The sequence below is a fragment of the Antennarius striatus genome, chromosome 18 (assembly GCF_040054535.1).
Source record: "Antennarius striatus isolate MH-2024 chromosome 18, ASM4005453v1, whole genome shotgun sequence".
In the NCBI taxonomy this organism is placed as follows: domain Eukaryota; kingdom Metazoa; phylum Chordata; class Actinopteri; order Lophiiformes; family Antennariidae; genus Antennarius; species Antennarius striatus.
Window position 1 is genome coordinate 11,759,357 of NC_090793.1, and position 26,416 is coordinate 11,785,772.

At 39.7% G+C, this 26,416-nt stretch overlaps 2 protein-coding genes across 2 annotated transcripts in view; both read left to right on the plus strand.

Moving 5' to 3' along the window:
- obscnb (obscurin, cytoskeletal calmodulin and titin-interacting RhoGEF b) overlaps window positions 1-26,416 on the plus strand; it is a 68,103-nt gene that overhangs the window by 7,928 nt on the left and 33,759 nt on the right. The window contains exons 10-34 of the mRNA XM_068340393.1: window positions 180-461; window positions 562-843; window positions 1,049-1,324; window positions 1,509-1,784; window positions 1,870-2,142; window positions 2,240-2,506; window positions 2,585-2,854; window positions 2,939-3,205; window positions 3,354-3,620; window positions 3,728-3,840; window positions 3,934-4,087; window positions 4,201-4,362; window positions 4,500-4,604; window positions 5,369-5,635; window positions 7,214-7,483; window positions 7,575-7,841; window positions 7,968-8,234; window positions 8,349-8,615; window positions 8,716-8,985; window positions 9,283-9,552; window positions 9,728-9,994; window positions 11,182-11,448; window positions 11,592-11,858; window positions 12,034-12,300; window positions 12,835-13,101. Coding sequence (XP_068196494.1) covers window positions 180-461; window positions 562-843; window positions 1,049-1,324; window positions 1,509-1,784; window positions 1,870-2,142; window positions 2,240-2,506; window positions 2,585-2,854; window positions 2,939-3,205; window positions 3,354-3,620; window positions 3,728-3,840; window positions 3,934-4,087; window positions 4,201-4,362; window positions 4,500-4,604; window positions 5,369-5,635; window positions 7,214-7,483; window positions 7,575-7,841; window positions 7,968-8,234; window positions 8,349-8,615; window positions 8,716-8,985; window positions 9,283-9,552; window positions 9,728-9,994; window positions 11,182-11,448; window positions 11,592-11,858; window positions 12,034-12,300; window positions 12,835-13,101 — 6,207 coding nt within the window. The remainder of the gene's footprint in view (window positions 1-179; window positions 462-561; window positions 844-1,048; window positions 1,325-1,508; window positions 1,785-1,869; window positions 2,143-2,239; window positions 2,507-2,584; window positions 2,855-2,938; window positions 3,206-3,353; window positions 3,621-3,727; window positions 3,841-3,933; window positions 4,088-4,200; window positions 4,363-4,499; window positions 4,605-5,368; window positions 5,636-7,213; window positions 7,484-7,574; window positions 7,842-7,967; window positions 8,235-8,348; window positions 8,616-8,715; window positions 8,986-9,282; window positions 9,553-9,727; window positions 9,995-11,181; window positions 11,449-11,591; window positions 11,859-12,033; window positions 12,301-12,834; window positions 13,102-26,416) is intronic.
- Window positions 15,898-25,777, plus strand: LOC137612358 (uncharacterized). The gene is made up of 7 exons (XM_068340852.1): window positions 15,898-18,917; window positions 19,285-19,359; window positions 22,465-22,539; window positions 23,334-23,408; window positions 24,388-24,465; window positions 24,830-24,904; window positions 25,695-25,777. Exons 1-7 carry the CDS (start codon window positions 18,857-18,859, stop codon window positions 25,775-25,777), a joined length of 522 nt encoding a protein of 173 aa, XP_068196953.1. The 5' UTR covers window positions 15,898-18,856.

Here is a 26,416-nt window from a genome sequence, read left to right on the forward strand (position 1 = left end):
ATCTTTTATCTCAATAATGGCTACCTAAGTGTAAGAAAAACTAACAGGTAGAAAAAAAGATGGACAACTTCATGTTGCTTAAGAATACTTACCTGGAGCCCGTGTGAATTAAATTTCTGCATTCATTGTTGGTTTTACACATTTCTAATTTACAACAATGTATTTTTCATTATCATTAGCCTCAGAGGCCCAACCAGTTTTTCTCAACAAAGAGTCTGTCAAGAAGGAAGTGAAAGCTACTCTCTCACAGAAAGCCATTCTGAGCTGTGAAGCTTCTGATACCAAGACACAGGTCAAATGGTACAAGAATGGCAAGCTGCTGACATCCAGCAAGACAACCCATGCAGAATCGAAGGACAGGAGTCATCAGCTGGTAATAGACAAAGTGGAGAGGGAGGATGCTGGAGAATATGTGTGTCAGATTGGAACTGAGAAGCTGGTTTTCAAACTCGTGGTGCTAGGTAGGATCAGAAACCTATCTGGATAATGTTATATATAATGTATATGTTCAGTGGACTGGTAAAGTTTAAATGTCATACACATTCATTGTCTCCCCCACAGACACACAGGTCCAGTTTGCATTTGCTAACAAGGAGTCTGTTCAGAAGGAGGTGAAAGCCACTCTCTCCCACATGGCATCTCTGAGCTGTGAGGTAGCTGATGCCAAGACAGAGGTGAAATGGTACAAGGATGGTAAACTGCTCACCACCAGCAAAGCAATCCATACAGAATCGAAGGGCAAAAGTCGGCAGCTGGTAATTACATGCATGGAGAAGAAGGATGCTGGAGAGTACATCTGTGAAGCTGGGGCTGAGAAGCTGGCTTTTAAGATACAGGTGACAGGTGGGAGCAACAAAATGCTGCTAATACTTTTGAAAATATGTGAATGAAATGTTTTTAGTACTTTGTAGTACTGTGAATGGATTTTTATTTTTTGGGTTCCCCTTTTTGTAATTTTTAAAACTGTTCATTATGAATGTTTTTGCCTGTGACTATGCATTTCATGCTAAGGAGTATTTGTAAGTTTTTCACCTGATGTTTCCTGCAGAAGCCCCAACTGGTTTCTCTAACAAGGAGTCTGTCCAGAAAGAGGTGAAAGCAAAGCTATCACAGAAAGCCACCCTGAGCTGTGAAGTGTATGATTCCAAGACAGAAGTGAAATGGTACAAAGATGGCAAGCTTCTGACCCTCAGTAGGACGATCCGTGCAGAGTCAACGGGTAGGAGTAGGCAGCTAATATTCGACAGCGTGGAGAAAAAGGATACAGGAGAATACATCTGTGAGGCTGGAAGTGAGAAACTGGTTTTCAAAGTACACATAGAAGGTAGGAAAAAGTATTCTGAAGTATTGCATGCTGCAGAAAGTATGTAATTGCAATGTGAATTTGTATATTTGTTTGGTAGCACTGCTCCCCGTTTGGATTAAATTAATTTTATACGCTATGCATTTCGAGGCGGCTAATTTCTTATGTCATTATTTTCACATCAGATGTTTTCTTTGCTTGACAGATGCCCCAGTTGGCTTCTCAAACAAGGAATCTGTCCAGAAAGAAGTGAAAGCTACTCTCTCACAGAAAGCCACCCTGAGCTGTGAAGTTTCTGATTCAAAGGTAGAAGTGAAATGGTACAAAGATGGCAAACTTCTGACCTCCAGCAAGGCAGTCCACATTGAGTCAAAGGGCAAGAACCGTGAATTGGTGATTCAAAAAATGGAGAAAAAAGATGCTGGAGAGTACACATGCGGGGCTGGAGCAGAGAAGCTGGTGTTTAGGCTGCAGATTACAGGTAAGATTTATGTCGACAGTAATACATTTTGTCACAAACTGATAATTTTCTTGTTCAAAGTAAAACAGCTGTCACTTCTCTTTAGATATACCTACAAAGTTCCGGAAGAAGCCTGTCAGCGATACATGTGTTGTTCAAGCAAGTGAAAACATTATTTTGACCACTGAGCTGACTGCAGCTAGTGGTGGTGTGAGGTGGTTTAGAGATGGCGTTGAACTCAAGGAGAGCAGCAAATATGAAATGAAACAAGAAGGCTGTTCTCGTACTCTGATAGTAAAATCAGCTGAATCTAAAGACAGTGGTTCATACACATGTCAAACTGCTGATGACAAACTAGAGTTCAAAGTTCAAGTTAAAGGTAAGTCATAGAAGTCTTTAAAATTCTGACATTGCTGTACAGAATTTACAAAGATTTTTTTTGTATTTCGATCAATCATATTTTTAAAAAATTTCAGATGCAGATTTGAAGTTTGTTGTCCCTTTGAAATCTGCTACTGTGGAGTTGGGAGGTACACTTAGCCTGGTGTGTGAACTAAATCAAGCCAAAGGGGATGTTATGTGGCAGCGTGATGGTCGTGAGGTTAAGCCTGGTGGTAGGTTCTGTATTAGGACAGATGGTCCTCAGAGAGTCCTCACTGTGACTGGCATGACCAAAGAAGATGAAGGACAATACAGCTGTGAATGTAGGAATCAAAAGACATCTGCTAAAGTCTCCACAAAAGGTAAGTAATCATTGAAGTAAACAAAAAAAAAATTCAAGGTTTGAAAACTCTTCATTTGTTCTCACACATTCACTTTAGCTCCCAGATTGGTGAGACTGACCACTAAACTGAACAATGTGGCTGCAAGAGAAGGAAAAGAAGCTATTTTCAAGTGCACGGTCACCCCATCAGATGCAAGTGTTAGATGGTTCCATAACAGTATACCCATCACTGCTGGACCCAAGTATAAGATTGAGCATGGTGGCAGCAGCCATTCACTCACCATCACCTCTGTTAACCAGAAGGACGCTGGAGAAATTAGTGTTGATGCAGAAGGCAAAACCTGTAAAGCTACGCTGCAATTACAACGTAAGAGTATGCTCATTTCATTAAAATGTCATTTTACATCATGCGGAATAGTTTCCTCAAGCTTTTTAAATTTCTTTCCATTAGATGAACCTGTGACATTTAAGAAAAAGCTAGACAACCACACAGCAGAGGAACAGAGTGAGGTGAAGCTGGAGGTGGAGCTCAGCAAGCCATCGGATGAAGTTAGATGGATGAAGAACAGCGTAGTTCTTCAGCCTACAGGAAATATCGAGATCCGAGTAGATGGAGCTAAACAGGTGTTGGTCTTCAAGAGTGTAACTCAGGCTGACTGGGGTATCTACTCTTGTGAAACTCTGGATGATAAAACCCAGGCCAAACTCAGTGTGGAGAGTAAGACGCTTTTTTTTGCAATACATAGAACATACAATATTTAAGGACATAACCATAGAAAGATAATGTCTTCCACTTGATATTGAATATAAATTTGATGACTTACGTGTTCAAAAAACCTTGACTATATAACATTTTCCTCCTTTAGTGAAGAAGATCAAGGTAATAAAGGGCCTAATAGACACCAAGGCACGGGAGACAGAGACAGTAACATTTGAGGTAGAACTCAGTCAGGAAGATGTTGAAGGCTCATGGACCAAGGATGGATCCAAGTTAAGGTCAGGGTCAAATTGCCGTGTTACAACCTTGGGAAAGAAACACGCCTTGACATTGTCCAATCTCAAAATGGAGGATGCAGGAACTGTTACCTTTCAAGCAGATGGAGTTCATGTTTCCGCCAAACTGAGCGTGACAGGTGAGGGCTACCTCTATTGGTTTAGCAATTATTTGTTATCATGCATCACTCATTTTGCGTGAAGATTCATAATTTAGACACATTTTGATAATGTATTGTTGCTACAGAACCTCCTGCTATGATCTCCAAGCCCATTATGGATCTCAGTGTATGTGAGAAGGAGAAGGTTACTTTTGAATGTGAAGTATCCAGAACAAATGCAGATGTTAAATGGTTCAAGGTGAGGTATTATGTTTTGATTTGCTGTAATGTAATTTGAGAAATGTCCAGTAAAAGCAGTGTTTTAAATTTGGTAAACTGTTTAAATTCACAGGATGCTGTGGAACTGAAACCAGGGAGAAACTTGAGTATCCGTTCCTTGGGCCGAAAGCGCTCCTTAGTAGTTAATAAATGCTCCCCTGAAGATTCGGGCACTTACCTCTGTCGTACTACTGATGATAACACCGCCGCCAAACTTACCGTTCATGGTAATTATAAATGATGCAAAGAAGCACACAAATTCAATTAAGCTCTATTATTGAGGGGACACTGTGACAATTTTTCATGTATAGAAATACCGTGACATGCATTTTCTGTGCAGCCAGAGATATTAAGATTGTTAAGAAGCTTGAGGATGTGGAGGTGATGGAGAAGGAAAGTGTTACATTTGTCTGTGAAGTCTCACATGATGAAGTGGACTGCCAGTGGTACAAAGGAAGTATCAAACTCAAAGCTAGTGACAACATCAAGATGAGACAAGATGGTAAGTCACTGAGAACATAGTAATCCAAGGTGATTCACCCACCTGTGAATTCACGTCATGTTGTAGGATCTACCTAATAATTTATTATTGATCAATAATGGGATTGTATGGTTTAATCTGTTATCTTCTTATTCCAGGCAGAGCCTATATACTGCTGTTTAGGTCTGTCACTCCAGGAGATAATGGCGAAATTAAATTCACAGCTGAAAAGGTCTCTTCAACTGCCAAGCTTAAAGTGAAAGGTAAAATAGTCTGCGGGCAACATCGGTCTGTGATTGCATAACATTGCAAGGCACACTGTTGCATGGATTAGCTAACCTTTTTTCTTTACAATTTTCAAGTGTGGTTGCAAATGGAAATTTTCTGATTTCTACATAATATAGCTGTTAGAATGTTTTTAATGATTAAATGCCAGTGACCATGATGGTAAACAGTTACTATATTATTCTATCAAAAAAACTTCTGATCGGGTTTGCATTTACTCTTAGTCATCACTATATAAAGTGACCTTCGCCGAAAATTTTAAGGTTGCACAAATTTTAGTGCTCTGTGAGATAGAAAATCCAATTGCAGCTTGCATTTGTATTGTTGTGCCTCATTGAGGCCTGATGGCAAAGGAACCCCGATTGACTGCTTTCTGTTTATTCATAGTTTTATCTTTTAATTGATTGTAAGTCTATATATGCGGGTTTATTGAGCAGGTGTAATAGCCCATAATTATGTGCCTTTTAGGGAAGTTTTATTGGAACGCTATACAATATATGTATATGAGGCGTGAGGTAGTCACAGTTATGCTGGCTAATAAGATCAGATGGCACATCAGAAGAATTGATGTTCGATTTCAAATAGGTCAATTTGCTTTGACTATTAATAATCTATTTGCGAGTGTTGCTCTTGCGATTAAGCAAAAAGCAGGCTTTGACAAGGGCTTGCCACTAACAGCCTTTTGGCTTCCTCTGAGATAGATGTGATAGTTTTCATTGATTTAGTGTTATTGCCACTGTAGAACTTCCTGTCAAGTTTGTGAAGACACTCAGGGATAAGATAGCGATGTATAAGCATCGTGGTCATCTTGAATGCCAAGTATCACGTGCCAGTGCAAAGGTGAAGTGGTTCAAGAACAAAATGGAGATCCAACCCAGCAAAAAGTACGAGATTAAAAGTGAAGATATCTACCGAAAACTCACCATCAACGATGTGGATGACGGTGATGAAGACACGTATACCTGTGATGCCGTGGATGACAAGACATCCTGTAAACTTCTGGTGGAAGGTAACACAATGGAAGACGATGATGATGATGATTGGTTGTATGTATTTTCATGTTCATTAGTTGTAGGGCGATTATGTTTATGACTGTGTAAATGCATGTACTTTAAGGTATTTATACAAACCCAGCCATCAGACTCCTTGTCAATGAGGTTCCCTGTTGTCTGTCTGTCTGTCTGTATCTAACATGAGGAATTGTTGCACTAATTGTAAATAATTGTTAATTAATTCAGCTACTTATCTGTTGGTTACTTTTCTGCTTTGGTCTTAATGCAAAATTTGGGAGTGTATTACTGTATATTAAAGACCACGGACGAAGATCAAAATCATACATTAAGTGTTGGCTTAACTCTCTGCAGCAGTTTCAGTTGTGGTATTGTGGCTGCAGGTTACAGAGACTGCTGAAAAGAAAGTAGCTACAGTGGGGCCAATAAGTATTGGGCAACCTAAAAAAATTGCTAGTTCACCCATTTAAAAAGATAAGAGAGGATTATAATTTTCAATTATTTGTGAAAATGAGTGGCCAATAAGTATTGGTCAAAAGATATAGATATTAGAAGTAAATATATGCTTTAATGTCAAACAAATAATGCTGACCCTTAATTGTGGCAAATGATTTGCAGTGCAAATCATTAAATAACCTTTTTCATGTATCTTATGGTCACTGTGATTTTGATCATATTTTATATTTATATCATTTCATTATACAGTTAACTGCAGACAAAGACGCCCTTTTAATTTGCCATAATAATCACCAGTAGAGTTCAAACTTGAGTCTTATGAAACAGTGATGCTTAGGTGAGACAATTCTGCACCTTTAATAGTAATCATACTTGGGCTCTTATTAAGCTAATTTTTTTGGGATAATTATTGCTATTGTTATTGCCATATTATATTATTGAATTGCTGAATGGCTGGCTGGGCGCCACGGTGGCGCAGTGGGTAGCACTGTCGCCTCACAACATGGCGGGTCCGGGTTCAAGTCCCGCATGCTCTGTGTGGGTTCTCTCTGGGTTCTCCGGCTTCCTCCCACCTCCAAAAGCATGCACATCAGGTTGATTGGCCGGTCCCAAATTGCCCGTAGGAATGAGTGAGTGTGTGTGTGCATGGTTGTCTGTCTTTGTGTGGCTCCACGGTGCACTGGCGTCATGCCCGGAGTGTCCCCCCCTTCACTCCCTATGCCAGCTGAGATAGGCTCCAGCTCCCCGTGACCCGCTACGGCGGATGAAGCGGCAGAAAATGAATGAATGAATGGCTGGTATGCTACAAAATTTTGCAGTACCAAAATCTCAGCCTCGTTTGAAAATAATATATGTAGAAAATTTTTGACGCGGACAATATCTAGTTCAGTCAGAATATAGTTGTTGTGTTTTCATCATGTCTTACAGTGCTAGTCGTATCTCAGATTATAAATATTGAAGTTTAGAGCATCATTTGCAGTATTATAAAATATATGGAATTAGCCAATTCATTAAGGACTTACATAGGGCTAAATCAATGTTTCAAATCAATTTTGCATTATTTTATGAAACAGTATTTTACACTAGACTGAGTAATATCTATCTGTTCTTGCCCTCTACAGAACAGTCCATCAGTATTGTAAGGGAACTTAGTTCTATAGAAGTGACAGAACCCTTCGCGGCTGTTTTTGAGGTTGAAATCAGCATGGAGCTGGTGAAGCCTCCCACTTGGACTCTGAGTGGAGTGGCTGTACAGGAGAGCACTGATGTTGAAATGGAGAAAGAGGGCACTTTGCACCGTCTCACATTCAAAAAGACCAAAGCATCAATGACAGGGCCTGTGCAGTTTACAGCTGGGAAGAGCAAATCTTCAGCCCAGCTCACAATCAAGGGTAAATATCAAGTCACATCTGTACAACATTTGGCTACAGTAGTACTGTTATAAATAAATATGTCTAAACACATCCTGTTCCTCACATTCAGAGCGTCCACTTGAGGTTGCAGATCCCATCAAAAATGTGAAGGCGAAAGAGAAAAGCTCAGCCATACTCACCTGCAAATTTTCAGCCTCACTGAAAGAGGTAAAGTGGTTCAAAGGTCAGGTACCTCTGGCACCATCTGAGAAATATAACATGAAGAAAGATGCTACAAGAGCTCAACTAACTATTCAGAGTTTGACTGTGGAAGACAGTGGAGAGTACTGTTGTCAGTCTGGACCTGCTAAAACTACAGGCACTCTTTTTGTTGAAGGTACTGTAAATATAACACAATACTGTAAATAGAATACTTCAAATATAACACAAAACTCTCTTTTTAAACTTGATTTAAATTATAATAAAGTGGTCAATAGTCATCCTGTTTCTGCTTTTTGACCAGAGCGTGAAATCAAGGTCACCAAACACTTGGCTGACATGGAGGTTGATGAAGATAGCGATGCCGTTTTTACCTGTGAAATTAACTATGCAGATGAAGAGGCACAGTGGCTTCTAAATGACAAGGTGCTCTTCACTAATGACGTCAACAGCATCACTCATGAAGGCAAGGTTCACAAGCTCACACTGAAGAATTTGGCACCTCAGGATGGGGGGGCCATCGCCTTTCAAGTCCGCAAGGTGAAAGAGTCTGTGACACTTAGAGTAAAAGGTAAGAAATCATTGTGTGCTGGTTGTACAAGCACACAAAAAGTTTATTTCTGTAGGAATATAACTCAAGGCAGGAAATCACAGCCTACTGGTCGTGTTATCACTTCCCCATTAGAGAAACGTGCTGTATTCCTCAAGTCTCTGGATGACGTCATTGGAGAGGAAAAAGGCATAATCACTCTGACATGCGAGGCATCTAAGCCCAGGGTTTCTCCTACATGGAGAAAAGAAGGTAAAGTATTGAAGGCAGGACCAAAGTACGAGCTTTTTCATACAGGCAAATCTTTGGGACTGATCATCAAGGATGTCACCAAAGAAGATGCTGGAGAGTATACTTGTGATCTTGGAACTGAGATTTCCAAAGCAAAGGTCACTGTACGAGGTTGGTGCTATTTGAGATGCATAGATTCACTGTCAGACCTCATGCATAATTATGATATTGTTGTACAACATTATTTATATATATTCTATCTCAAACACAGAGATTGGCATAGGAATTACCAAATGGTTGAAATCAGCTGAGGTGAATGAGGGTGAAGCGTGTAGCTTTGAATGCATCTTATCTCGTGAGAGCGCAGATGAGTGTTCCTGGACTCTTAACGGCTTAACAATTACAAACGGAGGCCGCTTCAAAGTTGCCGTTAAAGGACGCAAGTATATGCTGAACATTAAGGATGTCACACCTGCTGATGCTGGAGAGGTGATCTTTACCATAAAAGACCTCAGCTCCAAAGCAACATTAACAGTCGAAGGTAAGCTGAATATAAGAGGACCTGACAAAGTCACCAACGTATATATATATATATATATACACATATATACACACACACACACACACACACACACACACACACACACACACACACATATCATTAAGTTTTATACACACACGTATATGTGTGCACACATATATACAGTATATATATATATATATATGTGTGTGTGTGTGTGTGTATACTGTATATACAGTATATATATATATATATATATATTAACTAACTATATGTGTGTGTGTGTGTGTTTGTGTATTATATTGTCTATACATGCAGACAAAGCTTTATACGTGGTGAAAGGACTACAGAATGTCAGCGTTGTCCTAGGGGAAGATGCCGTATTTACTTGTGAGGTGGCACAGGCTAGTTCCACTGTTAAATGGACCAAGGAAGGAAAATCCATCAGAAAGAGCCTAAAGTTTAACATTAGTCACGAGGATAAGATCAGGAGGTTGACCATCCATAATACGTCTGCTCAAGACTCTGGAGAGTACTGTTGTGAAGTTGTTGAAGGTCCAACCACGAAAGCTAAGCTAGAAATTAAGGGTGAGTCTGAAGACTACTGCTGTTAACACACAAAACTAACTATGACAACATTGTGATGTAATTCTAAAGGAGATATGGAACTTCTTCTTGGATTGCCTCATTTTTTGTAACCACACATTAATCTTGCAATGCAATTCTTTGTCTAAGTTATGACAAAAATATTTTCTGTTTCCAGAACCAATCCATAAATTCACTAAAGCCTTAAAGGATAGTCAGGCAGATGAGACCAGCTCTGTGACCCTGCAATGTGAGACCTCACAAACTCCATCCACTGTAATATGGCTTAAAGGTCACACAGAACTCAAGGCTGGGGGTCGATACGAAATGTCCCAGAAGGAGAAGCTCTTAACTCTTACCATCAAACATCTGGAGGAGAAAGACACTGATATCTACACTTGTGATGTGGGCACAGCCAAGAGCATGGCAAAAGTAACAGTTAATGGTAAGAACGTATGCATGAACCTGTATGTTTGTCCACCGTGTCCGGGTAAGTCTTTGCTTTGCACAGCTTCTTCTCTTTCGTAATTCTGTTTGAGGAATTTAAGGTAAAAAATGTGACAATTTCAGAGCAGATATCATCAAAAAAAATCCTCGAAAAACTTGATTTTTCACTCATATTTCCCTGCTTGCGTAGCTCAGCTTCTGCTTGCTTGCACTCCATGTATATTTATCCTTATACTGTATGTCCTGTAATCCAGCTTCATCCTATTTCCTCACATTGTGGGCTGTTGAGACATCTATGCTCAGATTTCACATATCCTTACTTTTGTGTGAAAACCATGTCAGAACTTTACAGCCAATAGAATGTCAGCTATAGCATTCAACTATTAAATATAAATGAAATGATCCTTGCCACATGATCACTGCGAATAAGTTTAGGTCAGCAAGTGGTTGAAAGGAGGGGAGGAGATGGGATGTTAGCCTGGTGGTACCTTAACCACCAGGTGGGCCTCCTGCTATCTATCACTTTTATTCTTTTTATACTGTTTATATTTTAGTTTAGTATATGTCCTGTTAGTTTAGTGTATGTCTTCTGGTATGTCCTGTCCTGTGTTGTCAGTGTGTCTTTTTTTCCCTGAGGTTTAGCCAGTATTTATCTGTTATTTATGTTATATATGTGTAATTTCCTCAGGGATTAATAAAGTATCTGTCTGTCTGTCTGTCCGTCCGTCTATCCGTCCCTACTGATTTGCCTGATGGTCATTAGTATAGTCACAGTCAAATGTATTTTTTGCGCAATTCTGTCCTTTTTGTCTAACTGTCTGTATGATTGAAAGTTTGTGCATCGACAAATTGAGACAAGCATGACTATGTTGAAATATTTCATAGTGACCTAATTCCAAATGAAAATCTCCTGTGTTGGTATACCATCCTGGTATGTAATACTGTTGTATTGCAATGAAAGGGTTCGGTTCTGTTTGTACGTGCAGCATTTTAGATAAACTTTCATCAAAAAAGATCAACCATGCTAACTCTTGGGAATTATATGGAGACTAAATTGTTTTTGACTGGAGCATCACTTCCACATCTTCTTTAAATCTACAGGCTTTCCATTCTCAAGCATTACAAAACAGCATGTACAGTAACAGCCTATTCTATATTATCAAGTCATTGTTAATTTTTTTTTAGCTATTCCTGCCAGTTTTACTGAAAATCTCAAGAACCAGGAGAAAAACAAAGGGGAGACGGTGACACTTTGCTGCAAGCTATCAAAACCTGCAGCTCATGTTCAGTGGAAGAAAGGCTCAGAAATTCTCAAAGCTGGAGAGAAGTATGAAATGAAACAGAGGGAGACCTCCTGTGAACTTCAAATTAAAAATCTGAAGTCTGAAGATAGTGGAGAGTATTCTTGTGTGTGTGGGGATGAGAAGACATCCGCAACTGTAAAAGTCAATGGTATGGACTCATTTTAACAACATCTTGAGTGTTTAAGTTGCTTTTCCCGAAGGAGATCTATTCCTGTTGCCTTGACAATATGACTTGTGTTAATCTATTCATTTCACCTCATTTTGACAAGACATGAAACTGTGGTTGTACAGCATTGTTGCCGACCTTCATAGAGCAGCTGAAGAGCATGGAGGCTGAGGAGGGAGCCAGTGTTACTCTGTGCTGTGAGCTGTCCGAAGCTGGAGTTCCAGTGGAGTGGCAGAAGGGGAAACAGATCCTGAGGGCTGGAAAGAGGTACCAAATGAAACAGAGGGCCTCTTTGAATGAACTCATGATCAACCAATTGTCACCAGAAGACAGTGGAGACTACAGCTGTGTGTGTGGAGACCAGAGGACCACAGCTAACCTCAGTGTTAAGGGTAGGAGGATTTATAATTTAAGTATCTTGAGGGCATTACAATTTATAAATGAAATTAATGCATTTATATAGCATTTGCCACTGGTGAGCGTATATATTTGGTCTATAGGCTGTAGTTGACCATTCTATCACACAAGTCAATTTTCATTAATATTAACCAACAAATGCATACTCAGCACAACCTGTGACCTTCAAACACAAACTGGAAAACCAGGACGTCTGGGAGGAATCAAGTGTTACTCTGCAGTGTGAGCTCTCCAAACCCGGAGTTCCTGTTGAATGGAGGAAGGGAACACAAATCCTCAGGTCTGGAGAGAAGTACCAGATAAAACAGAAGGCCTCTGTGAATGGACTCACGATCAACAAAGTGTCACCAGAAGACAGTGGAGACTACATCTGTGTGTGTGGCGACCAGAGGACCACAGCTAACCTCAGTGTTAAGGGTAGGAGGATTTGTCATTCAAACTTCCACACTGTTTTGTATTTTGCAATTATCTAAAAAGAAAATTCATATAAAATACATTTTCACCTCATAAAAATTAATTGTTCACTCACTCACAACACCCAAAATCTTAGTGGGTGCCTGTATTAGAATTGTGAGATTGTTCGTTCATGTTTCATGCAGTGGAATGACATGCTAGAAGTAATTTTTGCGGAATTTTTTAACAAGTTTTTTTTGTTGACGTTGTATAATTGAGAATCTAACACAAAAAGTGGGGTCCTCTTTCGTTACATCATATGGCTTTTCATTTTTGTGGACCATGGTTATTGCTGCTATTCTTTTCATGGTTTTAGAAAATATCTCATTGTGTTGTACACTGATGTTGTACGTACAGGAATCCATAAACTTTTTGCACATACTGTCAAACAAACTAAACCAGCTAGCTGCTATTTATTTTTGCTTCAAACGCATTTTTTTTCCACTCTACTGTTGCATGCTACTTGTTACTCACCAAGACCAAATGATACATGCTCAGTTCCACCAGTGACCTTCAAACACAAGCTGGAGAACCAGGAGGCTGAGGAGGGAAACAGTGTTACTCTACGATGTGAGCTCTCTAAACCTGGAGTCCCTGTTGAATGGAAGAAGGGAACACAGATCCTTAGGTCTGGAGAGAAGTACCAGATGGAACAGAAGACCTCTGTGAATGAACTTGTGATCACAAAAGTGTCACCAGAAGACAGTGGAGACTACAGCTGTGTGTGTGGAGATCAGAAGACCACATCTAACCTCAAAATTACGGGTAGGAGGATTTGTCATTTAAACATCTACCTTTTTATTAGATTTTGTAATTATGAAAAATACAGTTTGTGATGGGAGATTTATTGTTGTACATTTAAATTTCTAATCATGTTAATTTGATGTTATACACATTTATTATCTTGACTGCAGCAATTTGAAACACCCGCTTTTGGTGTGTTATCTTTTCTTTGTTTCCTTTGTCTGTTTTCCGATTCCTCATCAACATTGTATGTAGTAAATCAATATATAGAATTTGATTTACTTTATTGGCAGTGTGTTTTTATTAGTTGATGAATTTTGAAGTTTCTTTTTTATTTTTGAATTTTCCTTTTTTTTGTGGTGTGCAGTTGAGACCTTAAAATGAAAGTTTTTTGCAGAATTTGCTTTTTCACTGTGTTTTACCGCTGGCATGTACATGGGTCCATGGATTGTTTTTGCAGATTTCATCAGGTGCATTAACTGGTCTTTGTTTACTTTGTGTTGGGTATCTTATTGTGTTCTATTGTGCATGCTGATTTCTTTTCCCAAATTAAACCAGTAGATAAAGAGTTGTAAGTAATTTCATTTAATGATGTTTTTCACTGATTATGAGAAAATGTACTGTAGGTGTTGAAGGATGTGACAGAAAGATTACGTATTTCCTTTAAGGTGTAAAGCTGTCATCTACTGTATGCTTTTCGCTACTAAACTGGAATCCAAGAGGCAACAGTCCAAAGAAGCAATAGAAAGATTGAGGGAAATTGGCAGTATTTATTTTACTTTCATTTTTGATAGTCTTTTTATTCTTTTATTTGTATTCTTTTTATTCTTTTGTGTGCCTCTTTGTGTCGTATATAGTGACGGTATTCTTGCAGTATTATTTCTTTTAGGTCACTATACTGTGTATTTTACTTTACAGGTTTGTGTGCCTCAGTTGCATCAAATTCCATGTTTTTTTAAGTTTGTCCTGAGAAGTTTTTATATTGGTCTTTTTCTCTTTTTTTATTGCGTTATTCTCATTGTAGCAGATTTACAAATAAGAAATATGTACCCTCATGTTTGTGCCAACTATGAAGTTGGCATGTTGATGGTGTGAGAATGATACATGTTGTTGGATGGGGTTTACATGTGCATAATTTAAATTCAGTGGCTTCCTGCATGATTATTTACCAGTTAAATTATTTGAGTGCAATTTTGTGTTCAATTTTATAGCGGTGACACTGCCATCTGCAGGACTCGTTCCTAAGCAGTGCCTCCTCAGACAGGAGATTCAGAGAGGCTTACCAGAGAAAGTGGCTGGTGAAGGTAATGCGCCACATGTCCGCATTGCTTTTGTCTGATGTTTTGACATCTGTTAGCACTGGAAGCATTGTTAGTGTTCGCTTGATTCCAGATTCTATTGTAGCTTGTAAAACTGCACACCTCTTTTTGTGGCAAATACTATGCTTTGTTTAACTACTTTGATGCTTTGGTCAGTCCGACGCTGTACGTTTGTGGCACTTATGACAGTTCTTGTGGCCTGATGCTGTGTCTTGGATCTTGAGAGGCTTTACTTTTGCTTGTACAGTAGAGTAATTAACTAATCATACAGAATGCTGTAAGTGTTTCTATACTGGATGCTCTTTTTGTGTACCAATCTGTAAGCAGGTGATAATGGATTGAGTGTACTGGGAAATTTATGTGCTCAACTTGCTGTGGTTGTCTAATGTCTTCAGGCTATAGAAAATAATCACCGTTAATTGTGAGGAAGAGGCTGCAAGAGCTGTGCAAGATTTTAGGCCATCATTAGTCTTAATCTCATAAATGCTCATAGAATCAAAAGACTGCATTCTTTGTTGGATAAGTTCTGGTTATGACAGTGTCATTTGTGTAAGCACCTAATTCTGTCACTGCATGAATATGTTTCAATATAAAAGAAAGAAACTTTTGCCACAAATTCAGAAAATGGAAAACAATTGCAGATGATTGCATGTGGTCCTGTACCTTTAACACTTGCCTGCCATATTGGTTTAGGTCTGTTTCCTAGCTTGGGTTGTTGGGAGATATTTAAAGTTTATGTTTTTTCAATTTAAAACTTAAGTGGAAGCAGAGAAGTCATCCGTTTCAGCAGTGTCCTCCAAAGTTGAACGTGAAAAGCAGGACTCCCAAAGGAAAGGTATGCGAAACTGTGATACGGAAAGATAAAGAAAGAAAAATAAACATTTTACTGAGTGTAAAAAGATATTTTTATGCTATGTTTACCTTCACAGACTTTTATGTTGTAGCATAAGATTTTTTGTGTAAATTATCGAGTTGGGTACATCTACTTATTCTTCTTTTCCTTTTGGCTTTCCTTTCACCTCTTTTTCGCACTCTTCATTGCTCTGGACTGTTTACCCTAAGTACTTAAAATCCTCCACCTTCTTGATCTCTCCTCCCTGTAACCTCACTCTTCCACTTCCCTCTCATTCACACACATCTATTCTGTCTTACTGCAGCTAACCTTCAGCTAACCTTTCCAGGACAAACTTCCACCTCTTTAGCTTCTCCTCCACCCGTTCCCTGCCCTCACTACAGTCCACAATGTCATCTGCAAACATCATAGTCCATGGAGATTCCTGTCTAACCTCGTCTGTCAGTCTGTCCATTGCCATAGCGACCAAGAAGGGTCTCAGAGCTGATGTAGTCCCACCTCCACCTTGAACTCCTCTGTCACACCTACAGCACACCTCACCACTGTCTTACAGTCCTCATACATGTCCTGCACCGCTCTAACATACTTCTCTGCCACTCCAGACTTCCTCATACAATACCACAGTTCCTCTCTGGGCACCTTGTCATAAGCTTTCTCCAGATCTACAACAACATAATGCAGCTCCCTTTGTCCTTCTCTGTACTTATCGGTCAACATCCTCAAAGCAAATACTGCATCTTTAGTACTCTTTTTTGGCAAAAAACCATACTACTGCTCACAAATGCTCACTTCTGCCCTTAGTCTAGCTTCCACTACTCTTTCCCATAACTTCATTGGATGGCTCATCAGCTTTATTCCTCTGTAGTTACCACAACTCTGCACATCTCCCTTGTTCTTAAAAATGGGCACAAGCACACTTCTCCTCCATTCCTCAGGCATCTTCTCACTATCTAAGACCCTGTTGACCTGTTGAACAACCTAGTCAGAAACTCTACTGCCACCTCTTCTAGACACTTCCATACCTCCACAGGTATATCACCAGGACCGACTGCCTTTCCTCTCTTCATCCTTGTCAATGCCCTCCTCACTTCATCCTGCTTAATCGTTGCTACTTCCTGGTCCACAACATCCGCCTCTTACAGTCTTTGTTCTCCCTCATTTTCCACGTTCAAAGTACTCTTTCCATCTTCCCATCACACTACTGGCACCTGTCAATAGACTTCCATCCCTATCATTAATCACCCTAACCTGCTGCACATCCTTCCCATCTCTGTCTCTCTGTCTTGCCAACCTGCCACATCAGTCTCCCCCTCCTTACTGTCCAACCTAACATACAAGTCATCATAAGCCCCTTTTTTGGCCTTTGCTACCTCTACTTTCATGTTACTCTGCATCTCCCTGTACTCCTGTCTACTCTCCTCAGACCTCTGTGTCCCACTTCTTAGCTAATCTTTTTCTCTCTATCCACTCCTGTACCTCCTCATTCCACCACCAAGTCTCCTTATCTACTTTCCTTCCACATGACACACCAAATACTCTCCTGCCTGTCTCCCTGATTACATTAGCTTTAGTTGTCCAGTCATCTGGAAGCACCTCCTGACCACCTAGAGCCTGTCTTAACTCTTTCCTAAAAGTCATGCAACACACTTCCTTTTCCAGATTCCACTATTTCCTCACCACTAGAGTCATCCTATACACCACCATCCTATGCTGTCTGGCTACACTTTTGCTTACCCCTACTTTGCATTCACTGATCTCCTTTAGATTACATCGTCTACACAAGATGTAGTCTACCTGTGTGCTCCTACCTCCACTCTTGTAGTTCCTTCTGGTTCCTGCCTCTTCTGGAAGAAAATATTCACAATAGCCATTTCCATCCTTTTTGCAAAGTCAACCACCATCTGTCCTTCTGCATTCCTCTCCTGGATACCAAACCTGCCCATCACCTCCTCATTACGTCTGTTTTCTGTACCAACATGTCCATTGAAGTCTGCGCCAATGACAACTCTCTCACTTCTAGGTATGCTCTGCATCACTTCATCAAAGACCAACCAGAATTTCTCATTTTCCTTCTGCTCACATCCTACCTGTGGAGCATACCCACTAACAACATTTAACATCACACCTTCGTTTTCTAGCTTCAGACTCACCACTCTGTCTGACACTCTTTTTACCTTCAGGACATTCCTAACAAATTCCTCCTTCAAGATAACGCCTTGTCTCTTCCTATCTACACCATGATAGAACAACTTGAACCCTGCTCCTAAACTTCTAGCCTTGCTACCTTTCCACCTGGTCTCCTGGACACACAGTATGTCTACCTTCAGCAGAACAGCCTTTTCCTTCTTTCATACATTGCTGATCATGGTCATGTTGCCATTGAACCAAAATTTGGTGCTGTGGATCTCTCTTGACCGGGAAGCCTTCATGATTGGAGGAATGTCTGGCTTGTTCTGTCGCAAAGTTCCCACAATAATCAGATCCTCCTCCAGGAGATGTTCTGCAAGAAGCACACTGGTGAAGAAGTTGTCAGTGGTGATCTTGCAACCTGTGTGTCTGAATTCACTGCACAACTGACAGACATTTTCCCCTGGTTTTCTCCCTAGGTACACAATCCCATTAATTGCATATGGGGTACGTGCATCACAAACCCAGAAGATCTTTATGCCGTACCTGGGGGGCTTTCTCAGCATATACAACAGAAGCTGAGTCCTCCCTTTGAAAAGCACGAGTTGTTCATCCACCGTCACACAATCACTGGGGATGAATTTGTACCTGCAGTTGACTAGGAACAGGGCCCATATGTTCGAAAAGTGGCCAGGCTGTTTGCAGTCAATACGCACTGGTCCACATGATCAAAGCGTAAGAACTGGCGAATGTCTTCAAATCTTCGAATTGACATAGTGGTCTGTACAATGGGTTGTGCAGAGGACTTTGGAAAAGCGTATGGACGGGCCCATCCCAGTTCTTTTCACTTCCTGCAAGAATGGTCAATCCAATTAAATTGGAAATTTGCAGCAGAAGTGGATAATTTACAACAGATTTGTAAGCGAGATAGTAAAAGTGGCTAAAAATTAAAGTTTCATACAAAAATTCATAAAAATCTATTTGAGGGTCATATGTGACCCCATTCTTGGAAGAGTTGGGTAGTGATTCAAAAACTACAATTTCCTGAAAATAATTTATGTTTTAACAATGAAAATGGCCTCATGTCACAAACACATTTTATGAGGAATACCTGGAATATGACTGCATTACAAAGCTTATATTTTGAAGAAAAACCCAACTTGTGCATGTAAGGGTTAAGAACTGATAGGCAGAATTGAAATCACATTTCTCAACAATTCAAAAGGAATAGAAGTTATTGAACCAGTTTCAATTTGGATCTCTATGGCCAACCCTACCAGGGCATTATAGTAGACCAAAGGGCTTGCCTGAGAGGCATTAGAAAGTAAGTATTGCCCAGTTGTTTAATTGTATAGTGTTGTTACCTGTACTATGACTAGACCTTCACTGTTGTCATTTCATTTGTTTTGTGTTATAGATTTTCAATGTTTAAAATGTAATAAAACTAATTACACCAACAGAGATTGAAAGGCCTGCCATGTTTGAAGTCATCCCAAAGTCAGAGTCTACAAATCTGAGTAACAAAGTCAAAGAACAAGGTAGAGGTTTTGTGGCACCAACTTGTTTGTTTATCTCAGTGGTCATGGTAGAATCTTTATGTGTGTGATCACCTGTATGATGTTGGTCACTTGTGAAAGACAGATGTGGTTTATTACGGTTTGCTATTGTCTTCAGATTGGAACTTTTTTTCCCACTTTGCATGAATATTATCTGAAAATTAAGTGAAGAGTTTTTGCCACCATTGGTGACTCATAAGAAGAAAGCAATTACAAATGCTGCTGCACTTTCTCAAACATTCTGGCTGTATTGCATGCCTGGCACATTGCTTCTGATCTGTTGCATTGTTTGGTCAGTTGGTGAAGATTTACAGTTTTTATTATTTCAATGAAAACCTATGATTTACAGCTGAGAAGTCATCAGTTTCTGCAGTGCCCACCAAAGTTGAACTTGTGAAACAAGAGTCTCAAAAGAAAGTTGAAGGTATGGAATACTGTGTTGAGGAAACTCCAAAAACACTGTTTTTATATTACATTGTCACAGTTAATGAGGACTGAGTGTTGCTCCAAAGTTTTCAAATTGAATGCTGTGTATCGCTATAGTAGCTTGTAAAACGACACTCCTGTGTTTGTGGCAAATTGTATGCTTTATTAACTACTTTGATGCTTTGGTCAGTCCATTTTTGTGCTGTTTGACGCTGTACGTTTGTGGCACTTATGACAGTTCTTGTGGCCTGTTGCTGTGTCTTGGATCTTGAGAGGCTTTACTTTTGCTTGTACAGTAGAGTCATTGACTAATGTTGCTGTGTCATATAGCTGTAAGTGTTTCTATACTGGATGTTTGTTTTGTATACCAATCTGTAAGCGGGGGAAATAGACTGAGTATACTGGGAAATTTATGTTTTCAACTTGTTGTGGTTGTCTGATGTCTTCAGGCTATGGAGAAATCACGTGTTGATTGTGATATTAGGCCATCAGTAGCCTTATTCTCATCAAATGCTCATGGAATTGAAAGACTGTTTTCTTTGTCGGATAGTTTCTGGCTATGACAGTGTCATTTTTGTAAGCACCTAATTCTGTCATTGCATGAATATGTGTCCCGATATAAAAAAAGAAGCTTTTGCTGCAGATTCAGAAAATGGAAATCAATTGCAGATGATTGCATGTGGTCCTGTACCTTAAGCACTTGCCTGCCACATTGGTTTAAGTCTGTTTCCTAGCTTGGGTTGTTGGGGGATATTTAAAGTTTACGTTTTTTCAATTTAAAACTTAAGTGGAAGCAGAGAAGTCATGCGTTTCAGCAGTGGCCTCCAAAGTTGAACGTGAAAAGCAGGACTCCCAAAAGAAAGGTATGTGAAACTGTGATAAGGAAGTGTGTTCCGGACGTCCGTTCTACTCTGTAGTTTGGTTTATTTTTTGGTCACTGTAGAAAATTGCGCTTCACAAACACAGGAGGTTTGGAATTGAAGCAGGGTTTTCGATAGTTTTTGGGCGATCTCAGGATAATCTGCCTTGACTTTAATCCACAACACTGGCGCAGTTGTGGGCGATTAATTTAGGGGTAGTGGCTTGTAACCTGTCACGTGACCGGGACCTGTCAAGGAGGACAGACGCACGCATTTGTCTGTGCATCATTCCGCATAGACGTCACTTTTCAGGATAAAGAATCAATAAAAAAGAAGAAAGTCAAACTTTCTGTGCAGCCTGGTACCTAATGTCCCGGGTCGCAACCTAGTGGTTGGGGACCACTAACATAGACGGACGTAACAGAGAATCGGAAATTTTTTCAAAATAAAACATCTTTCAGTCTCCGAAATAAATAAAACACAAGTAATGTAAATATTTTTTTCTTTCTGTGCAGACTGGTACCAAATTACCCGCGTACTGGGGTTGGGGACCCCTGGTATAAGACCCTTGTGTTTTAAGGATTTGTTTATAGTCTGGTCAATCTCCTTTGTTGATCTGATAATTGTTAGTGTTTTTGTGTCAATTATCCAGTCTGGTGCATCTACTTATTCTTCTGGAGTTCCATTTCAATAACAAGTCAACCAATGGATGAAAAATAGATAATGGTAAATTATATCAGATGATGTGACAATTGGTCCACCAGTTAGTCCATCTAATTCTCATTTACCTGATTGTGATGAGGTGATGCTGGCTCTTTGACTGGTGCAACATGTCAAACACATTACATTAATTGCTTTGTACACTGTGTAGACAAATGTATTAAGTTGTTTTATTTTTTTTTATTTTTTTTTATTTTATATACTGGTTTGATCCCCGAAGGGAAATTAAGAACGCACACTCTAGCTACTGATTACAAATGCATGCATACATTTATGTTTGTGAGTACAGGCCCCTGTATCACACACACACACAAGGGGGCCTGTAGGCATGCAGGGGAGGTAGAGTGGCAGGCAGCTCCTTCTTGGTGCGCCTCAAATGAGCAATTTGTAAAGGGGACGGCACCTTGCTCAAGGGTGCCTCGGCAGTGCTCCGGAGATGAGCTGACACCTCCCACTGTCAGCTCACCTCCGGGTATTTTTGGGGGGGCGGGAGCGGGAATCGAACCGCTGATCTTAAATCATAGGACGACCTGCTCTACCGCCTGCTTTACCACTGAGCCACTGCCGCCCCCTTAAGCCGCCCCTTTTAGTTGTGTCCTTCATTGCAAAAAGTAAGTTTGACACAGGTGATGCAGTCTGCCGAAATGGCATTTTTCAAGGCAAATTAAAATACACATTATAGTGCTGGATGCTGACCATCTGGTAATATTTGACGAACCTGTGAGACAAGAAACTACTGACGCTTCACAGCATCTCCAAACCAACTGAAATTTTGTTTAGAGTTCATTTGATTGTGAGTGAAATTTGCTTTAGATCTGATTGGCAGAGTTGAAACAATTCAAAAGGAATAGAAGTTATTGAACAAGTTTCAATTAGGATCTCTATGGCCAACCCTACCAGGGCATTATAGTAGAACAAAGGACTTGCCTGAGAGGCATTAGAAAGTAACTATTGCCCAGTTGTTTAATTGTATAGTGTTGTTACCTGCACTATGACTAGACCTTCACTGTTGTCATTCCATTTGTTTTGTGTTATAGATATTCAATGTTTAAAATGTAATAAAACTAATTACACCAACAGAGATTGAAAGGCCTGCCATGTTTGAAGTCATCCCAAAGTCAGAGTCCACAAAGCTGAGTAACAAAGTGAATGAACAAGGTAGAGGTTTTGTGGCACCAACTTGTTTGTTTCTCTCAGTGGTCATGGTAAAATCTTTATGTGTGTGATTACCTGTTGATGTTGGTCACTCGTGAAAGACAGATGTGGTTTATTACGGTTGGCTTTTGTCTTCAGGTTGGAACTGTTTTTCCACTTTGCATGAATATTATCTGAAAATAAATTGAAGAACTTTTGCCACCATTGGTTTCAGACAAAAGGAAAGCAATTACTAATGATACAGCACCTTCTCAAACATTCTGGCTGTATTGCATGCCTGGCACATTGCTTCTAATCTGTTGCATTGTTTGGCCAGTTGGTGAAAATTTACAGTTTTTATTATTTCAATGAAAACCTATGATTTGCAGCTGAGAAGTCATCAGTTTCTGCAGTGCCCACCAAAGTTGAACTTGTGAAACAAGAGTCTCAAAAGAAAGTTGAAGGTATGGAATACTGTGTTGAGGAAACTCCACAAACACTGTTTTTATATTACATTGTCAGAGTTAATGAGGACTGAGTGTTGCTCTAAAGTTTTCAAATTGAATGCTGTGTATCACTACAGTAGCTTGTAAAATGACACTCCTGTTTTTGTGGCAAATTGTATGCTTTATTAACTACTTTGATGCTTTGGTCAGTCCATTTTTGTGCTGTTTGACGCTGTACGTTTGTGGCACTTATGACAGTTCTTGTGGCCTGTTGCTGTGTCTTGGATCTTGAGAGGCTTTACTTTTGCTTGTACAGTAGAGTCATTGACTAATGTTGCTGTGTCACAAAGAATGCTGTAAGTGTTTCTATACTGGATGTTTGTTTTGTATACCAATCTGTAAGCGGGGGAAATAGACTGAATATACTGGGAAATTTATGTTTTCAACTTGTTGTGGTTGTCTGATGTCTTCAGGCTATGGAGAAATCACGTGTTGATTGTGATATTAGGCCATCAGTAGCCTTATTCTCATCAAATGCTCATGGAATTGAAAGACTGTTTTCTTTGTCGGATAGTTTCTGGCTATGACAGTGTCATTTTTGTAAGCACCTAATTCTGTCATTGCATGAATATGTGTCCCGATATAAAAAAAGAAGCTTTTGCTGCAGATTCAGAAAATGGAAATCAATTGCAGATGATTGCATGTGGTCCTGTACCTTAAGCACTTGCCTGCCACATTGGTTTAAGTCTGTTTCCTAGCTTGGGTTGTTGGGGGATATTTAAAGTTTACGTTTTTTCAATTTAAAACTTAAGTGAAAGCAGAGAAGTCATCCGTTTCAGCAGTGGCCTCCAAAGTTGAACGTGAAAAGCAGGACTCCCAAAGGAAAGGTATGTGAAACTGTGATAAGTAAGTGTGTTCCGGACGTCTGGTCTATTCTGTAGTTTGGTTTTCTTTTTGGTCACTGTAGAAAATTGCGCTTCACAAACACAGGAGGTTTGGAATTGAAGCAGGGTTTTCGATAGTTTTTGGGCAATCTCAGGATAATCTGCCTTGACTTTAATCCACAGCACTGGCGCAGATATGGGTGCTTAATTTCAGGGTAATACCTGGTAACCTGTCTTGTGACCAAGACCTGTCAAGGGAGACAAATGCACACATGCGTCTGTGCGTCAATCTGCACGGATGTCACTTTTCAAAATATAACATCTTTAGACAGGCAATCAATAAAAAAGAAGAAAGTCAAACTTTCTGTGCCACCCGGTACCTAATGTCCCGGTTGGCAACCTATTTATTGGGGACCACTAACATAGACAGATGTAACAGGGAATCAGGGAATTTTTCAAAATAAGACATCTCTCAGACTCCAAAATAAATAAAACATAAGTAATGTAAATACTTTTTTCTTTCTGTGCGGCCTGGTACCAAATGACCCACGGACTGGGGGTTGGGGACCCGTCGTATAAGACCCTTGTGTTTCAAGGATTCGTTAATAGTCTGGTCAATCACCTTTGTTGATCTGATAATTGTTAGTATTTTTTGTGTAAATTATCCAGTCTGGTGCATCTACTTATTCTTCTGGAGTTCCATTTCAATAACAAGTCAACCAATGGATGAAAAATAGAGGATAGTAAATTATATTAGATGATGTGACAATTAGTCCACCAGTTAGTCCATCTAATCGTCATTTACCTGGTTTGACTTGCCTGAGAGGCATTAGAAAGTAACTATTGCCCAATTGTGCAAATGTGTAGTGTAGTTACAGTACCTGCACTATGACTAGACATTCACTGTTGTTATTCCATTTATTTTGTGTTATAAATATTCAGTGTTTAAAACCTAATACAGTAAAACTAATTACACCAACAGAGATTGAAAGGCCTGCCATGTCTGAAGTCATTCCAAAGTCAGAGTCTACAAAGCTGAGTAACAAAGTCAAAGAACAAGGTAGAGGTTTTGTGGCACCAACTTGTTTGTTCCCCTCAGTGGAAATGGTAGAATCTTTATGTGTGTGATTACCTGTTGATGTTGGTCACTCGTGAAAGACAGATGTGGTTTATTACGGTTGGCTTTTGTCTTCAGGTGGAACTGTTTTTCCACTTTGCATGAATATTATCTGAAAATAAATTGAAGAACTTTTGCCACCATTGGTTTCAGACAAAAGGGAAGCAATTACTAATGATACAGCACCTTCTCAAACATTCTGGCTGTATTGCATGCCTGGCACATTGCTTCTAATCTGTTGCATTGTTTGGCCAGTTGGTGAAGATTTACAGTTTTTATTATTTCAATGAAAACCTATGATTTGCAGCTGAGAAGTCATCAGTTTCTGCAGTGCCCACCAAAGTTGAACTTGTGAAACAAGAGTCTCAAAAGAAAGTTGAAGGTATGGAATACTGTGTTGAGGAAACTCCACAAACACTGTTTTTATATTACATTGTCAGAGTTAATGAGGACTGAGTGTTGCTCTAAAGTTTTCAAATTGAATGCTGTGTATCACTACAGTAGCTTGTAAAATGACACTCCTGTTTTTGTGGCAAATTGTATGCTTTATTAACTACTTTGATGCTTTGGTCAGTCCATTTTTGTGCTGTTTGACGCTGTACGTTTGTGGCACTTATGACAGTTCTTGTGGCCTGTTGCTGTGTCTTGGATCTTGAGAGGCTTCACTTTTACTTGTACAGTAGAGTCATTGACTAATGTTGCTGTGTCATATAGCTGTAAGTGTTTCTATACTGGATGTTTGTTTTGTATACCAATCTGTAAGCAGGGGAAATAGACTGAATATACTGGGAAATTTATGTTTTCAACTTGTTGTGGTTGTCTGATGTCTTCAGGCTATGGAGAAATCACGTGTTGATTGTGATATTAGGCCATCAGTAGCCTTATTCTCATCAAATGCTCATGGAATTGAAAGACTGTTTTCTTTGTCGGATAGTTTCTGGCTATGACAGTGTCATTTTTGTAAGCACCTAATTCTGTCATTGCATGAATATGTGTCCCGATATAAAAAAAGAAGCTTTTGCTGCAGATTCAGAAAATGGAAATCAATTGCAGATGATTGCATGTGGTCCTGTACCTTAAGCACTTGCCTGCCACATTGGTTTAAGTCTGTTTCCTAGCTTGGGTTGTTGGGGGATATTTAAAGTTTACGTTTTTTCAATTTAAAACTTAAGTGGAAGCAGAGAAGTCATCCGTTTCAGCAGTGGCCTCCAAAGTTGAAAGTGAAAAGCAGGACTCCCAAAGGAAAGGTATGTGAAACTGTGATAAGGAAGTGTGTTCCGGACGTCTGGTCTACTCTGTAGTTTGGTTTTCTTTTTGGTCACTGTAGAAAATTGCGCTTCACAAACACAGGAGGTAGGGAATTGAAGCAGGGTTTTCGATAGTTTTTGGGCGATCTCAGGATAATCTGCCTTGACTTTAATCCACAGCACTGGCGCAGATATGGGTGCTTAATTTCAGGGTAATACCTGGTAACCTGTCTTGTGACCAAGACCTGTCAAGGGAGACAAATGCACACATGCGTCTGTGCATCAATCTGCACGGATGTCACTTTTCAAAATATAACATCTTTAGACAGGCAATCAATAAAAAAGAAGAAAGTCAAACTTTCTGTGCCACCCGGTACCTAATGTCCCGGTTGGCGACCTATTTATTGGGGACCACTAACATAGACAGATGTAACAGGGAATCAGGGAATTTTTCAAAATAAGACATCTTTCAGACTCCAAAATAAATAAAACATAAGTAATGTAAATACTTTTTTCTTTCTGTGCGGCCCGGTACCAAATGACCCACGGACTGGGGGTTGGGGACCCGTCGTATAAGACCCTTGTGTTTCAAGGATTCGTTAATAGTCTGGTCAATCACCTTTGTTGATCTGATAATTGTTAGTATT